We start from the raw sequence: 17417 nt of genomic DNA on the forward strand, positions 1-17417 counted from the left end.
TAATCCATATTTCTGAAAAGAGTAGGTAAAGCTTTGATATGAACTCTGTCTATATGTATGCAATACTTAATGTATAATATGTAGCATTTCCTGATAATTCTTCAATCAAAACCTAACATGTATATGGAAAATTGTTTCCATGGTAATAAGGATTCTGCATGAACATCCTGAGGTTATCCCATGTGTATTACTTGGACTAATGAAGGAAGTTCATCTAATTTTAAAGAGAGATTAATTTCTACCTTCTGTGAAGAAGGAATTCTTGGAACCATTTTAATTCAGCATTCTTGCCCTTCCTTTCCTCTCTTTATGTCAGCAACAACTATATCTGCCTTTCCTACTAGCTTGCCTTGCTACTATACCAATATCTACTAATAGTTCTCATCAAAGAATAAATCACAGTTAAAAAAGGTCTTATTAGAAAACACTAGATACTTTCTGGCCAATAGTTTATGGTTGAAAACTATTTTTTATCTTGTTATTTTCTTCAATATTTATGCACTTATAATTACACAGGTTTCACACCTTTTGAACATTTTTACGTATTATCTCCCTTTTAATCTTTAATTAAACTTCTTGTTTATCAGTCCTAGCCAGACAGCTGATCTTGCACTCAGTAGTTGTATGCCCTCTCATAGTTTTCCTTGATTTTGAATACATTTTTTCTGCCTTTTTTTTTTTTGTCTTGGAACACAATTGATCTCAGAAAGTGTCGCTATTTTTACCAAACTGTTCTATCTTTGTTTCAGGTTGCCTCTAAAAAAACTAAGTTTTGTGCTTGCCATTATGTAGAAGAGCATGGTCTAATGCCTATACTCTTGTATCTTTACCCTCTATTTTACTTATATATGCAGTTGAATTGCTCTTTGGATCTTTCTCATGTAGACCTTTTGGGGAATTTACAAATAGTAGCCAAGGCTCAGCTACGAATATTTCAACATTATTTAAATTCTATAGTTTTGCTTACATGTCCTGCTTTGTTTTTCTGTTACACTAAATTTTCAGTTCTATTATTAAGATTAATTCTAAGAATGGAATTCTCTAATACTGGAAAGGCATACTGATAAATTAGGCAATAAAAATTCTGCTATTTACCCTAAGTTTTCCATTCCTCCTGTTTTCTTTGCATTTAGTATGTATTATTTAAGGAAATTCAGTGCTGGCTATATGATTAACAGCTTAAACCTGTATGATCTGTCTTGATCAAACCCTTGCTTATCAATTACTGGCAAAGTATTTGAGAAGGTTTTTCTGGACATCTCTTGGAAAATTTATTCTAAAACAGTGATTCCTAAGCTTTTGCAATAATGGCCCTCCTTACAACATTTTTGCAGCCTTGAATATACCATTGTGCAATTGTAGAGATCATAATTTTTTAAACTGCTTAACCTGCTTGTGTGGACAATTTAACTTAAAGTCATGGTCTAACACTGTTCCATGATCTATGATATGTGAGCCGAGTTTTGTTACACAAATACTATAATCTATCTCCTTGAAGGAAGAGAACCTCTGTATCTAGTGAAAACAACTCAAGAGGAAGTTTTACATTAATTGTATTTATAGGAATTTTAGAACTCCTTACAGCAAAATCAGACAACTATAGTTCCCCAATGTACATATGGGAACAAAGATGCAGCTTTGTTTTATACTACAGCTAATCATGACTTCATCACATTCCTACCAATTTGCTGTGGTAATTCTGTCCATCATCATCTAACATCTTACATCAACTTTGATTCTGTCCAATTAATATTCTATCAGCTTTTATCTTCTCTGATCTAGCCAATGCATATTCTGTTTTTCTTCTAAATATATACCACTGATAGTGGTATAATTTATGGTCCTGTTGTTCCCATCTCAGATATGGTGTTCTACAGATAGTTTTAAAATTTGGTAAGCACTGCTACGTTTTGTGATTCCTGTTATACCACACTCAAACTTTCTAATGACCGGACTGTTAGCTACTGGCAAGTTTAATCCACATGCCATTTACTACTAAGTCAGTGTCTTGGAGTAATCTACCTATGTTTTTGAAAACCAGGTTTTCTTAAAGATGCTTCACTATGCAACTTGCATACCTCCCCAGTGATGTTTGCGGTTTTTCCTCAGCAGCTTGTGGTAACCTTTACCTTAATAGTAAAAAACCCAAAATATTATATGCTCCTCATTCCTAGATATTATATCCATATCTTTGTATCTTACTAAATGACAAATAATAGTATTGCCACGTAACACTGCAGTTATCTGCTATCCTTTGTCCCTAAGAGGCCCCTACCTTTATAGGCATAACAGTGAAGATTTCAAAATCCTGCTCCAATTCCAGTTTCAGTAATTGTACTCCCCCACTACTTAAATTTTCTAACTTTTCAGTCCAGTTGTTAATTAATGTATTCTTCAATTCCTACATGGAAGTGTATAGCAATGTTCTGCACAGTTATACTGTTGCTCCCTTCCACCGTAGCAGTTCTTGTACATTGAGGGTAAGATTGTGTCTTTTAAACCAAGGCCCAGGGAAGCTGTCAGCACCTGCTGTGATTTGTTTTGTTGTGCATACAGGGAGAAACCCACTATATCCATTAAGCAAGGAAAGATTACTTCCCTGGTGTGCCAGGCCTTCCTGACAACTCAGCAGGAAAAGAAACCGTTTCCAACTTGCTCCAATTTTTGTACTTTCACCAATTTGCATACATTTTTTCTAAATCTTCCTGTCTGTTTTGTCAATTTAGTTTGTCTTTGCTGGCCAGGTGCATGTCTATATGTCATTGTAACAATTGCCTGAGAAATACTGATTCCAAGTGCTGAATCTAAGCCACCATAGATTTAATAAGTACTGTAAAATAAGAAATTTATAATAAGTAAACTGTCAGTTAGCTTTCCAGTCTTTTAACACAACTGATAGACCTGCTGCAATTCATGATGGTTTTATGTTTTTTGAAACATATTATTTTCTATTTACATTAAAGATAGCAATAAATTCAATGCTTGCAATAAATTCATATGCTTGCAATTTTCAGGAGCACTACAGAAAATGGAAGAAATTAACTATTCCAGTTCTCACCTGTTTTGCAAATGCACATTGGATTTCCATCTACTTGTGCCAAGCAGGTTGAATTGTTTATACATGGATTGTAAGGCAGCTCACAAGGACTGAAGCGCTGGTGGCAGAAGTCACCAGTATAAAATGGAGGACAAATGCATACAAACTGCCCTGGCTTCACAGATTCAAAACAGGTGGCTCCATTCAAGCATGGTTCAGATTCACATTCATTTATATCTTCACTGCAGTCTGGACCTGTCCACCCTGCTGTACAGGTGCATCTGCAGGGGTGAAAAAAAAAGAAAAAGAGCACTGATTTGGCAGAATAAAAATTAACAGCTCAGCCCAATCACTTCCAATCCTTTCTATTATAAAAACGACAAAAAAGGAAAATTAAAATCAATAATACATTTCTGTGTCTAGTTTTCTTTTCCTGACAATTGTATCAGAATGTGTTATGAATAAAAGTTATATTCAGGTTATTGTCCCAGAATTTATCTGAGCAAAAGCAAAAGGATTTATTCTAAATCACATATCACTTGGAGAACCATCTGGTTTAGGAAATGCAGACAAAATCATGTTTAGACGATTTTTAAAATTAAACATGGACACAAATTATCAAACATGAAAAGTATATTTTTTAAGTGTTAAGGATTAGAAGGACTTCTTTTCATATGTGTGAAACTAGTAAGTACTCAAATGTTTGGGGTGAAATGTATCAGGTAGCATATCCAGTACGCTTAAGAAAGTAGGAATAATGAAGGATCCTAATTTCAGTGTGTTCTTTCTCTTTTTGAATGCTTTTGTGAAGATCTGTTAGTGATAACACAGAAGAGAAAACTTTGACCAAAATCTAAATTACATCTGATTGTAAGGAACCTTTCTTCATGAACTAGATAAATATCTTTTTTTATTCACAATATACATATGATATGGTTCTGTAAATTCAAAGAAAACAATTTTCTAATGTTTTCAGAGCTTGCAGAGCCAAATTCCTTTTCTACCTGCAAAAAAAGAGGCATCTATGTACTTTAAAATTCATACATTCCTGTTACTTTCACTATAAATAAAATTGAATTTAATTTTATTTTTGCAGCTATTTGGCAGGACAAGAGACAATATGAAAGATGAACTATTCCAGCTTTTGTCTACTTTGATCAATATTGATTTCAGGTATTAAACCATTCAAATATATCTTCATATTGTAATTTGATAAGAGAAATTGTTCTTAAATAACAAACATTTAATGGAGAATCTATTATGTAGTTCTGTTCTGTAGCGCACAGGTATTGCTTGCCACATGAAAGGCAAATTTGCCCCCTTAAAAAAAAACAGTCTTTTCTTTCAGATTTTTTGTGTTCTATGTTATTTAGTTGTTGGATACAATTACCATGTTACATGAAATTAAATGGGTATTACAAAGGATTTTTATTTATAATTTTAAAGGCCTGTGTATTTTAACAATAAAGATTCAAAAATTAGATATTTGTCTCATGTTAAAAAGTGATAGTCGTTACTATCAAAAAGCATTCAGACATTCTTAAAATAACTGACAAAAATCACATTTCAAGACTCGTCATTTATGATACTTAAAACATACTTTTGGAAATATGGTTAAAAATATATTTTTTTTAATTCTCTGCTTATGCACAACAAACATACCTGCTTTTGCTATAAATGGGAGAATGCATTTATTATCTAGAAGCAACATGCACTGAATAACACTGCATGCCCAATCAGTGCTTTACTGACTTTTCTCTTAAGTAGTCAATATATAAAAACATCAACTCTTACAAATTAAGCATCTCAAATGTCTCATACTGAACAGAGAACACTCTGACCCAACAGGTGTTAATTGTTTCACAGCGGCTCTTTTTTCTGTTGACTTCTTTTATGAAGTTGTGAATAAATTACTACTGATGCACTACTACAAATTGGTGTGTAGCACTTGGCTATGCTCCATTTTTAGCTTAAAAAGCTCATTAAGTGGAGAGCCTTTCACTTTGTATTAGAAGAACATGGTTCAGTTCTGACCTGGTCTGACTTAATGGACATAACTGAGGTACAGAGGAGCAAACATTAAACATGTTTCATTCCCCTATTTTTTCCCTAATGAGTTTCATAACTGCCTTTGAGTTATCAAAACTATTCTGTATGACTACAGGGAACACTAGGTCACTGAAACACAGCAGTTATCTACACTGCACAACTAGCCAGTCCTACCCTGGCTTCATGCCAGCTATCAGCTGAGATGCAACAGTCAATATTAATGCAAAGGAGACAATTAATAACAGAGCTTTTTGCACTCCTTTCTGGATTATTAAAAAAAGTTACTAGAATCCTCATTAAATGTGGAAAAAAAAATTACATAGAAGCATCTATGCTGAGGCCCAGTTTTAAGAATCTAGTCAAAATTTTGTGTTAATAAGAATTGTTATTTAAAAAAAAGTAAGGAGGTATTAGGACTATTAAAAGCAAATCATAGATTAAGCTATTATAGCTGTTATTCTTGGAAATTAACTGATCAAAACGCAAAAATCCAAACACTTTTACAAAATGACTAATTTTTTTTCACTTAATTAAAAAAAATCAAGATAATTTCTGGAATTCTCAGGGGGAAAAAAAGGCTGATATATGCTTTTAAGAGTCCATATAAAGATAGTCAAAGCTGAATTTCTTTCTATTGGCAAGTTTTACCAACTTGCCAACATCAATATTTTTCTTTCCAATAACCAAATCCAAACACACCCATTGATATTAGAAAACCAAATCATGACTCTTTCATGTAAACTATTCATTTTAATAATATAAGCCCCATTAACTGCTTAGATTGTGACATGTAGAATTCCTCCAACACATATAAACCAGCTTCCATAAGTATTATCTCTTCACTTTCCATACATCTCTCCAAAAATTGAAAAGCTTTCTATAGAAAAACAACCAAAAGGAGAGGGCAATGAAAATAAACATTTTGTATTCATGGTTTTATATTTTACCACCTGTATTAACATTAAAGTCAGAATTAAAAATTGCAAGCTATAGTCATGAATTGTATCCAGAGAAGTAGTGTTAATGTAATAAGTTCTTCTGTCTCCATATGATGAGTTAAGTATTAAATTTGGTTCTTACCTGCTTGAAAACTCCCTTTCTACTTCTCACATTCCAGTGAAATATATAGCTGTCACCTGCCTTATATGCTACATTAAAGGTTTTAAGGAATTAAATAACAGGGAATAGTCTTAAGAATACCTGAATTGTTGACTTTGGAAAAAAATTTCCGAGGTTCATCTAGACTCCCCTGCTCAAAATAGGTACGGGTAGAGTTTTCTCAGGTCTGTGTCCAGCCTGGGTTTGAGTATCTCAAAGATGGAGACCTCTCTGGGAAATCTATTCCAGCACCTGACCACCCTCACATTAAAAAAAAAAAGGAGTACTTTTTTATCTTCATGTGGAATTTAATGTAGTTTATATTCTATATATATATATATGTAGAATATTTTCAACTACATATTTTCCTGTCACTGGATACCCCTGAGAAGAGTCTGCCTCCTTTTTTCTTGTTCTCTTTCATCAATTATTTTCACATTTTGGCAGGAGCTTCTCTAGGCCAAAACCATTTTTTTAACATGCCAGCTGCAGAGGCAGTCTCTCCTGAATATTAAGAGTTCTAAAGTGGCTGTCTATCAATTAGAAAATCATATTGGTGGGCTTATTCCAACCTAGCTCAGCTAGAAGCTCTGGAAAAATGCCAAAGCTTAACAAAAGCACGTGGTGTGACTCTTCGAGATGGTCCTGTGCAGGGGCAGGAGTTGGACATGATGATCCTTGTTGGTGCCTTCCAACTCAGCATATTCTGTGATAAGCAGTAATGTAGATTAATATGCCAGAGTAGAACAAATTTCAGAAGAAGCCATTTTTTTCTTTTAGACCTCTTTATTTACAGCAGAAAAATACAAGAAACTGGTCTTTTTAGTCTTCTGTATAAAAAAACATTTCAGAAAATATCAGTCAGAGCACTTACCATTGCCACAGATAAAGGCGGTTTTGCAGAAAAGATTGCAATATTTAAGAAGCACCAGAACAGCTTTTTCCTCCGTGGTACAGTCAAAGCAACAGGAATCCTAAACTGAACACTCAGCTACAGTGTGCCTGTCATTCAACTGCCTCTTTGACAGATTCTTGATGAGAAATGGCAAGACATTCAGTGAAGTTTAGGTCAGCCTGTTAGCCATACAATATATGCAACAATGGGCCATTCTACAGTAAGGATTTATGTTGTTTAGTGCATTCAATCAAATCAACTAACAGCCTGAGAAACCACAGTGCTCGGTGACAAATTTATTCCTTGTAAGCTGGAGGCTGTTGGATCATCTGAAGTAGTGAAATAAGAGCTTACTTTCTATATATACACAGCTTGAAATTTAGGGCATCATCACACACCACAAAGCTCCAAGGACATACACTTCCAGTCACTACAAAGGCTTCAAACACTCATGTTTCTGTCTCTTCTTTCTCCTACAAACATATTTTTTTCTCTCATAGTCTGAAAGTTTAATATGTTCTTTGTTCCACAGACAGCTACCAGACCTCTTTCACCAGCTTCAACCTGAAAAAGCTGTCACAAGTTTATCTCTGAAGTTCTTCTTGTGCTCCTAGTTCTCAACTCTCATATGCCACCCCAAGATGATCTCAAATTTTCACCTATGTCTCTCCTCATCTCCCCTAAATTCATTTGAGCCTGCCTTTACAATCATCACCATAATTAATCCCCTACATTATTCCTAGAGCTCTCCATTTGTAACCAATCAAATGTGACACTGATTAACTAATTAGAGAAAGCGTTAACCTGGGTTGCAGTGCTTATGCTCTGATGGAATTAACAATCTTGAGGGGTATAGGATAACTATGGAGTAGGCAGGACCCTGAATTTTAGGACAGAAAACTTTCAGTTGATTAGCAGTTTAGATTAGATTTCAGTATTTGGGTCCATGGGATCCCCTAGGAAACTGTCTTCAGGGAAAAGGGATCTGAACAGACCTCTTTAAGGACATTTTTTTTTTTTTAGAGCACAGTTCTTGATTTCCCCATGTAAGAAATCAGGTAAAGAAGGCAGAAGACCAGCATGCCTTAGTAAGAATCTCCTGGGTAAACTGAAGTGTTAGAAAGAAATGCACAGACAAGGAATAAGGGAGAATATGGGATGTCATCTGGATATGTAGTAGTGGCATTAGGAAAGCTAAGGCCCATTTGGAGCTTAATTTGGCAAGAGCTGCAAAGAATAAAAAGGGATTTTACAGGTATGTTTGCTACAAAAGTAAGGTTAAAGAAAACATACTACTGCAATAAATAAGACAGGAGAACTGGCAACAATCAGCAGAGAGAAGATACTCAAAATTTTATTTGCCTCAGTTTTTACTGTTAATCTCACTTCCCACCTCTCCGAAGCTCATGCCAGTTACTGGGGGACTGAAGTCCGTCACATCCTGGGAAAAGGTCAGGTTTGAGGAACCTGAATATACCTAAGTACATGGAATTCCATGAGATGCACCCCAGGGGCCTGAGGGAATTGGCTGATGTAGCTCTCTCCAAAGGATTAATCAGTAAGTAACCAAAGACCAGTTACTCCATCACAGAGTAAATTGACTGGTGAACATAAATTGCAAAAGTTATACTTTAAAGTCCACCTGCCTTTATCCACTGTTAGAATAAGGATATGAAGCTAAAATTAGGGAAAAAAACATTGTTATCTTTGTCATACACACACATAGTATTTTTTAATTGAACTGAGATGTAGATATTGGTTTATGGGAAATATATATACTACCTACACAAGTTGAATTTGAAGTGGTGGCTAAGAAAACATAGATTAAGTACATGGGGAATGGTACCAGGTAATAACAGACATGCATGGATATTGGCCCCAAACTGGAGAAAAAATATTTGGGAGGTATATTGTTGGGAAGAGAGATAAAAAGATTAAGTTTCTGCTACTCTATTAATATTTTCTAAGTGTGTCTTTTGCATGTTTGATGCATACAGAAAGCCTTCAAAGGGCTTATGTAGTTTTCATTCCCTTCCAGTTCAATTGCTTCAGACTTTCAATCATTGTTTTGTTTTTTTTTTTTTTTTATTTTAAAGATATACTTTCTTTGTTCTGTATACTTTCCTCCCATAATTCTCTGCTCATATTCTTCCCTTTGGTAACAGTAACTAAAATTTATTCCTGATATTCTGTGTATTCAGGAACATTACACTAACAAAAAACCCCAAACAAACATATTTTAGAGGAATAGATAGAGAAAGTTGTATTTGTTTGTTTTCCATATATTTCTTCCTTAATTCTCTATTTGAAGCTATGAGTTCATGCAATCACAAGGTAACATTCAGCTCAATGAGACAGCAAGCTATATTTCAGCTTCTGCTTTAAGCTCTATTTCAGCTGAAATGCACACATTTCTGTTTCAGGATGCAGAATTTTACATGTTACACTTGATATTTATACTTTCACCTCTTTTTTTTTTTTTTCATGCTGCTCTTTTCTTTTTTCTGTTTTCTTGAACCAGAATATAAGATACATCTTATATCAGGCTGGATGCATCTTTCAGACTACTGGACCCAGAGATGAGGTACACACTCATTTTCTGTTTGGATCAAACTCTTTCCTTACTTATCTCAATAACAGTAATTTGGCCTATCTACAAGGCCAGATGAATTTACATTGTTATCTGTTTCAGCTGGTAAACATTAAAATAATAAAAAATCAGGAGTTCAACTGTCTCATTTGAATGAGTGTTTGTGCTTTAAAAACACAAATGCTGAATACTTTGAATCATTTTTATTAAGAAAGACAACAAAACAAGTAAAAACTATAATAAGCGAAACTGAAGGTTATGGCTGTCATATGGGAGGATCACTTGAATCATATGGCCCTGAACCAGAAAATAAAACATGGTTTGGTATCAACAGTCTAGTTCATAGACCATTATCATGGGGAAAACCATTGTTGAAGTTCCTTCCCATTAGTCTTGCCTACTTAAATTCCTATTTTAGAAGCAGTAGAAATTAATTTTAAAATACAAAAAAAATACTCCAATGTTTGGGTGCATTTTTTACTCTTGCTTTACAGTTTTGGTTATTATCTAAGGTGCTAGAAAAACTGTTTACCATGTACAACTTTTTAAAAATAAATTAAAATAGTATTTAAGAATACTGAATCATCACTTAAAATTTAGGAACTTCCATCTCCAAAACTTACCATGATGTACAAAAAGGATGTCATAGTAATATGAATATTTTGGAATGCAGTTCAGCAAGTTATCACACAGCACAAGGTGAAGAGAAAGAAAAGACCATTTAAACTTGTGTTCTGTGTGTCAAACAACATTCTTAGCATTAATTTCTTGAATTGAGTAGCAGCATTAATTTCTTGAATTATGGCAGACCCCCACAGAGAATGTTTATGCATTTTGGCATGTGAAGCTGCTCTTTAAGTACCATCCTCTATTAACTTAACCCACATTAGACTTCCTTCTGTTCCTGACGAAATGCAAAGGGAAAAGGACATAAATGCCTTTTTATCTTACCATCTCTGGTCACTAACACCAAGAGTTGCATTCTTTGCCAGTGTACCTTTCATTCCTCACTGGAACAACAATCAGTACAGCAGCAACAAGGTAATTCAAGATTTCACCATACAATCTGAGAGAAAATATGTAATTTGCAGCCTTTTTAACAGGCAACACCTCTCCAAAGATGTGTAAAGGAGAAAACCCTTAATTTGAAAAACCGAGAATCAATAAATCAGTGCTACCATGAAAAGTAAGTAGTAAATGATCTGCCTCCAATATCTTGGGTGCTACCGATTCACTTTGGTAGATAAAAAAAGAGAAGCATTATTTCATTTTTTCAAGAATCAGAGGGAATCAGTTGTCATGTGGCTTCCAAGGGTTACAGCAAATTAATGTGTTAGACTCAGATGTTGAATAAATCAGCTATCAGGATGACTCTACATCTTACAAGGATTTTGAATAAAAGGTTTCCATCTCCCCAGTTGCCTGTTTGCTTGTGCTTCGCTCTCTTAATTTAATGCCGGTCTTTGATGAAAACTGGGTTTATTGCTGCACCTGTGGAAACTGGTATCTTCAGCACTATTTCCCCTTGGAAATGTCTTCCTCTACTCAAGATTGCTGTGTAAAGTGCCTAGTTGTTATGGAAAGCAGCTCAATGCCTTTCCTCGTTTTTATTGCTCTGATATTTTCTGAGAGTTACAGGTAACTATTACAGCATTTTAGTATTGATTTTGAGACAAGTCCTTTTTGACCTGAGAAATCTGAAAGGAAGAAAAATGCTACACTGTAAAAGTAGAAGCTATCACCTGAATGCAGGTAACAGCCCCTCCAGGAGAAACATTTGTTAAATTTGGGAAGTTAAGTAATGCAGCTGTAGTTCTGTCAATTGACCTCAAAGCTCTTCATCCTATATACAGCAATTACAGTGATTGCAGAAAGAAAAAATGAACTTTTTGGGTAGAGTGCTCACAGCAGAAAGGACTTTGCTCAGGGGAGTAAAGGAGATCTTTTCTAGTCTGTTCTTTCCACCACAGGCAATCAAAAAAGGCCAAATATAGGTGATTACAACTGCAATCTTTATTAGCAATAATTAGCATGGTAACATGAAGGGCTAGATAACATGCTCCAACTCTGAACTTTTATGAAGCATGAACAATACAAATCTGTGAAGATAGATTACCTTCACATTTGGAGAATTTGACATGAGAAAAAATTAAACAAATTGCACACCAATTCAGAAATCTGTGCAAATGACCTCTGCATAATGATTTGAGTGGGTGAGCAAAGAAATGTTTGTCCCCTTCATATTGCATTTTTTGAACTCTGCAAGTCATTTAAGCAAGATGTCTCTATCAGTTTTGCAGGACTGTTTCCAATATTCTGTGGAAAATCTTTCAGAGTTGTCGATTGATGTTTACCTAGGGCCTACTCAATTCCAAGGAAGAGGATCATAGAAGAAACAATATTTCTATGGCTCAGTCTGACATCAAAGCACTATCTGATCCAAGCATAGATGCAAGATGCAAGGGTGTACAAAAATATTTATTTGAACAAACTGACTAATGTATTATTTCTATTTTGTTCCCCATTTTTTTCTTTTTATTTATTCCAAACATAGAAGACATGGAATACTTTATGCCTAGAACCAATTAGATGCCTATAAAAAACTGATAACCAAGGATAGATACAGTACTTATTATGGCAGAATATATTAGATCATCATGACATCACTTAACCATATAGTATCTATATTTATATATACTTCAAGAGAACTATTGAAACATTTTCAAAACTCAGCAGCAGGTATGCTAACTTCAACATTATAACTCAGATTTTCAAAAGAGACTATAGAAAATAAAACTTTTGCAAAGGCTAGAGAGCATCATAATTAATACTAGCAGTCTAGAAAATACTTGGTAAATAGATTAAGAAGCAGAGATGTCTCTGTTTTCACATTTGTTATTAGACTAAAAGAAAGAATAGAAAAAAGGATTTGCACAAACTGACCTTCATTAATATGCCAAATTATAACATTTTACCATTTACCTAATAGTGCAAGAGAATTGCAACCTCAAAAAAATAACAGAGGCAATAACTTTTCACCTTTCAAGACTAAATTGACCAAAATTCACCTAACACAGATCTTGATTAGTCTAGCCAAAGAATATTTATATGAGTAAACCCTTGAAAATATTTTTCAAGGAGTGTTACAATTTCCAAGCATATAAATAGTAAAAAAAAAAAAAATTAAAAAATAAGCATCTTCATTCAAGACAGTACTTCTCAAACTTATAAAAAAATCAGACAAGCAAACAAACAAATATATCTGCACTGCTTGAATACTTCAGACACATATGACATAGCTATTTCTCTACTGAAGATCCTGTTTAAAAAACAAATTTGACTTGTCATATCCTGGTAAACAGCACTTTAAAAAAATACCTTTGTCCTTATAAAGATTATTGTTCTGATAAAAGCTATAAAAGCAAACAACAAAAATTATTTTCAGTTCATCTCCAAAAGTCAGTTATGTCTTTATCTACCTTTGATATCTACTGTAATATAAACAATCAAACTTTCTTCTATGGGTGTCTCACTGAGTTATTTCAATAGGGCAAACCTATGAAATTTTTATGACTGTCCCTTCCAGACAGAGAATGAACAAGTCCAAGAGACCTACATATAACAATGCTTATGGATGCTCATAGAGAGCTGTGATTTTTGTATTTGTAGTCCCTTTTCTCCACCTGTGACCTTCAAAGATAAAGGCTCACTTCTATAACTGATAGATTTTTTTTCCTTTATACAAACTGGCATTTAGTAGAAGAAAATATGATGGTTACTGTTCCCAAATTAGTCTGCTTGCTATTGCTGAAGAGTGAACACAGGTTTATAGAGAACCTCTAACAGTGTACAATCTGTAATTGCAGTCTAAATAAACCCCTATAATGCTTCTATTGATCTAACAGAGCACACACAGTGTAAGTCCCAGACAAATCCAAAAAGACAATTAACTAAAATTTTATTACCTATAGAAACTAGTGGTAGGGAAACCAATGTTGATTTTCTAATTTCATTGTGTATAGTTTACTTTTACTAGAACCATTTAATGTATCATTTTTACATGTGTACATATGTTTCATATTATACCGTCATATATAACCAATTATTTCTAATACTCTGTTTTATCTGAGTAACTAATACTTTTTCAAAATTGATTTTTTCTAAATATAAAATAATGCTCTTCTCCAAAACCAATATTTTAGTTCCCATCCCATTCTAACTTTTTTAAGATATTGTGACTGTTATGCTCTGAAAATAATTCTCTACTTCAAAAAAAAATGCCTTATAATTGAAGATGAAACCTTGGTATTCTTTTGGCTGTGAAGTAATTTCAAGACAAAATAAACACATGTAACATCTTGACATTAAAACTGACACATTTAATTTACAAAAATTCTGACCTTTGACCAGTTTAGAATTGCTTTAAGAACATAGGAAAAAGTATCAATGCCTATGAAACCAATGAAATCTCTTCTAAGAAGTGAAGCATAGATTTTACTAATGACCTCTCAAGTCAAAGGAAAAAGTACAGTTTTTATAGTAATGAGAATGGGATCTACACCCTGTCCTTTTATGTGGAACTGTTTATTACTGATTCTCCATGGTTCAAAAGAATATAATGTCAGCAGCAATGCCCATAATCCTTGAAAAATTTTGTTTCTTTGTGCATGCATTAGACATTGCTGATGCATGAAATATCTAATCTGTAGCTAACAAAGACAGATGGTTTTCCTATTCATTTCTAATGAGCCATTTTTAAAGTGTCAGCAGCATTTTTTGTTTATTTGCTTATTTAAACTTCCTATTTTATTAAGATTTTCCAAATTAAAAACGTGCATGTTCTTTAAGGGAGGAGTTAAATGAAGGGCAAAAGAACAAGAAGGAATGAGTCTATTATGAATCATGTGCAACAGAAGCATTATAATACTAGGATTAGAAATAATGAGGTAGTGAAATCTGTCTTGAAAATTTTTTCAGACATTCTTTTTGTGCATTCTATTTATTCTATTTTTAATTCTCACCATCCCACACATCATCACATCCTACGACATCTCACCCAAGATTACTATATAGTGGCAGCATTTTTGTTATTGACCAGAGCTGTAGCTACAAAAGAAAAGCCATTGAATTTCAGTTTTAGTGTCATTGCTACATAATGTGATGGGAGGATGAATTATGTTGAATATGGTCTTTTTGTCCAACAATTTATCATGTTTTGTCTATGAGGATATTATGGTAGCATGTGAAGTCTTGCTAAGGTCAAGAGAAACAGCATCCACAGTCCTCTCATTTTCTGTCAAGCCAGTAATCTCATTTAATGCTATCTTCAGGAATGCTTTCCCCTTTGTGAAAACATTCTCCTGAGCACCTTCTTTTCCATCATGTGTGTGGAAATAGTTTCAAGAGTTATTTGATCCATCATCTTTCCAGGGACCATAGTAAGGCTAAGTTGTCCACAGTTGCCCAAATCCTCCTTCTTGCCTTTCTTGAAAATAGCAGTCACATTCTCCATTCCTAGCCTTCTTTTTTTCTTCCTTTGTCCATCCATTCTCTGACACATTTCCATAACCGTTCTTCTGGTCCTTAGGAACCTCTCCTTGTCACCAAGATTTTTTAGAGGTAATCAAGACTGGCCTCACAAGGACTTGAGCCATTTCCCTCAGGACTATGGCTATCTCCTGTCAGGACCCTGCAGCAGAGAGTCTCCCAGTGTTTGCCATCACTCATCCTTCCTTCTTTTGCTGCCTCGTGACTCAGGTTTAGCTGATTTAGATGCTTCACTGGACAGAGCTTCTAGTTTGTCCCCTGCTACCGGCTCACTGAGCCTACTCTGTAGTGGCAGAGCTCAGATAGGACAGGAACCCTCATCCTGTTGTCAAGCTTACAGGCTTCTAGCCTTCATTCTAACTGGAGTTTCCATTTCTAAAATCTTATGCAAAGGCTCTTCCTGGTTCTCCTTAACTGTGTCTGGGAGTTCAGGTTCTTGTATTTGTGGGGGTCTTGGAGAGTATGATATTGTCCCCATCTCAGCTTCACAGACTGCTGACTGCCTCCTGAAGCTCCTTTACTTGGCAACACAGATCCTTCTCCAGCATACAAGTGCTTCTTCCAGGAAAGGACATCATCCGATCCCAGCCTCATAAAGAGGCTCCAGACATTACTGCAGCTCCAGGCCTACAGAACCCTCCCTGAGGAGCTCAGTCTGGTTTGAGGTCTCTAATGGGCTGATCTAGTTACTTCTGTGGATGGTCAGTGACAGTGCCCTGCAGCACCTCACTACCTAAGTACACAGTGTCCTCAGTGGAATTTCTGGCCCCTTCTACTCTGTTGGCTGTGCTCTGGGCTTAGCAGTTATATACACTCTTTCTAGCATTTGCTGAAAGCATGCTTGGCTGTCCTTAATGTGGAGTCATCTGGAAACAAAAAGCTTCAAGTCCCCATAAATCAAGGAAAGTTGGCAACAAAGCTTGTGGGACACTGTTACAGCTTGTTAGCAGTCACAGCCTTCTGTAGCTATCCCTTCTGGGGAGCACCAGGCACCCTGAAGCTCTTCAAAGTTTCACAGTAGTCCTCTGATGACCCCAGGAATGCCCAGGAAGCTTAGCATATCATAAGCCAGAGCCCATAAACTGCTGCACAAACAGCTTTGTTTGTTAGCTCTGCTCATGTATTAGTACATTATTTGCAATGAAAGTGTTTAATTGCCCTACAGCAATGATAAATTTGGGTAACTAACATTTCATACATTCTCAAAGCTATGGTTGAGGTACTTTATTATTTTAGAAACTGGTTTAAACTCCCTCCATTTAACCTGTGATTTCATAAAATTATGGTTTTGTGTTTCTTTGGGTGTTTATAAACAAAACACATTATAAAACATTTATTTAAATATATCACCTAATGATTAAATATACCAAGTGGAACAATGCTACTGTTCAGGAAGAAAAAATTGATGAGCGAATTTTGGAGGGGGGAGGTATTTTCCAGGTACTTATTGTGTTTTGTTTCAAATTGTAATGTTTTATTGGGATTTTACACAAAAATATTCTTGTTCTTTGAGAAGATTGTTGAATTATGGCAAAAATATACCCTAAGGAGTGCAGAATGTCAGTGACTGTTAGATGCTGCTGAGGTAGAACAGCAATTTTTTTTTTTTTTTTGCTAAAGGCAATAGAACCCCTAAAGCTCATTTCACTGCAGTATAACAACAAGCACACTACACATTTCGAGCTGCTAGCAGTATTACCAGAGAAGAACTATAAAACACTTACTGTCTGCAGAGGAAACACATGTTTGTGCTTTCACACACTTCTTTAGCTAATTCATTAGTAAACTCCTGATTGCCCATATGAATCTTTTAAAGGTGGTTTTGAGTAATAAATATGTACATAACTTGGTATAAGATGAAGAAAAAACCGACAATTCTGAATGAAAGATAAGTCAGAAATGCAACAGACAAATGTTTTGGGAAATGTTTCTATAGCAAGAGAGAAAGAATTGGCCAAAGAACCCTGAAGAAATGACACATAAGAGTTGCTGCTTGCAATAAAATACTTAAGCATTTGGAATCTGGGATCATTGAATACCAAGGTGATACTCATCTATGGGAAAAGATGCTTCTTGCTTTTGGGGGAAAATAATTAAGGAAGAGTATAGCAGTAGTTAAAAATAATGTGAGTAAAAACAGAAGGCACACTGAAAACAGCATTAAAATTATAATAATATCATTACTTCCTTTAGAATTCCAT

General features: G+C 34.8%; 1 protein-coding gene across 1 annotated transcript in view; it reads right to left on the bottom strand.

Annotated features, from left to right (window-relative positions):
* EYS (eyes shut homolog) overlaps positions 1 to 17417 on the bottom strand; it is an 809794-nt gene that overhangs the window by 428078 nt on the left and 364299 nt on the right. The window contains exon 23 of the mRNA XM_068183727.1: positions 3059 to 3318. Within this exon, the coding sequence (XP_068039828.1) occupies positions 3059 to 3318 (260 nt within the window). The remainder of the gene's footprint in view (positions 1 to 3058; positions 3319 to 17417) is intronic.

Source organism: Anomalospiza imberbis, chromosome 3, assembly GCF_031753505.1.
Source record: "Anomalospiza imberbis isolate Cuckoo-Finch-1a 21T00152 chromosome 3, ASM3175350v1, whole genome shotgun sequence".
NCBI lineage: Eukaryota > Metazoa > Chordata > Aves > Passeriformes > Viduidae > Anomalospiza > Anomalospiza imberbis.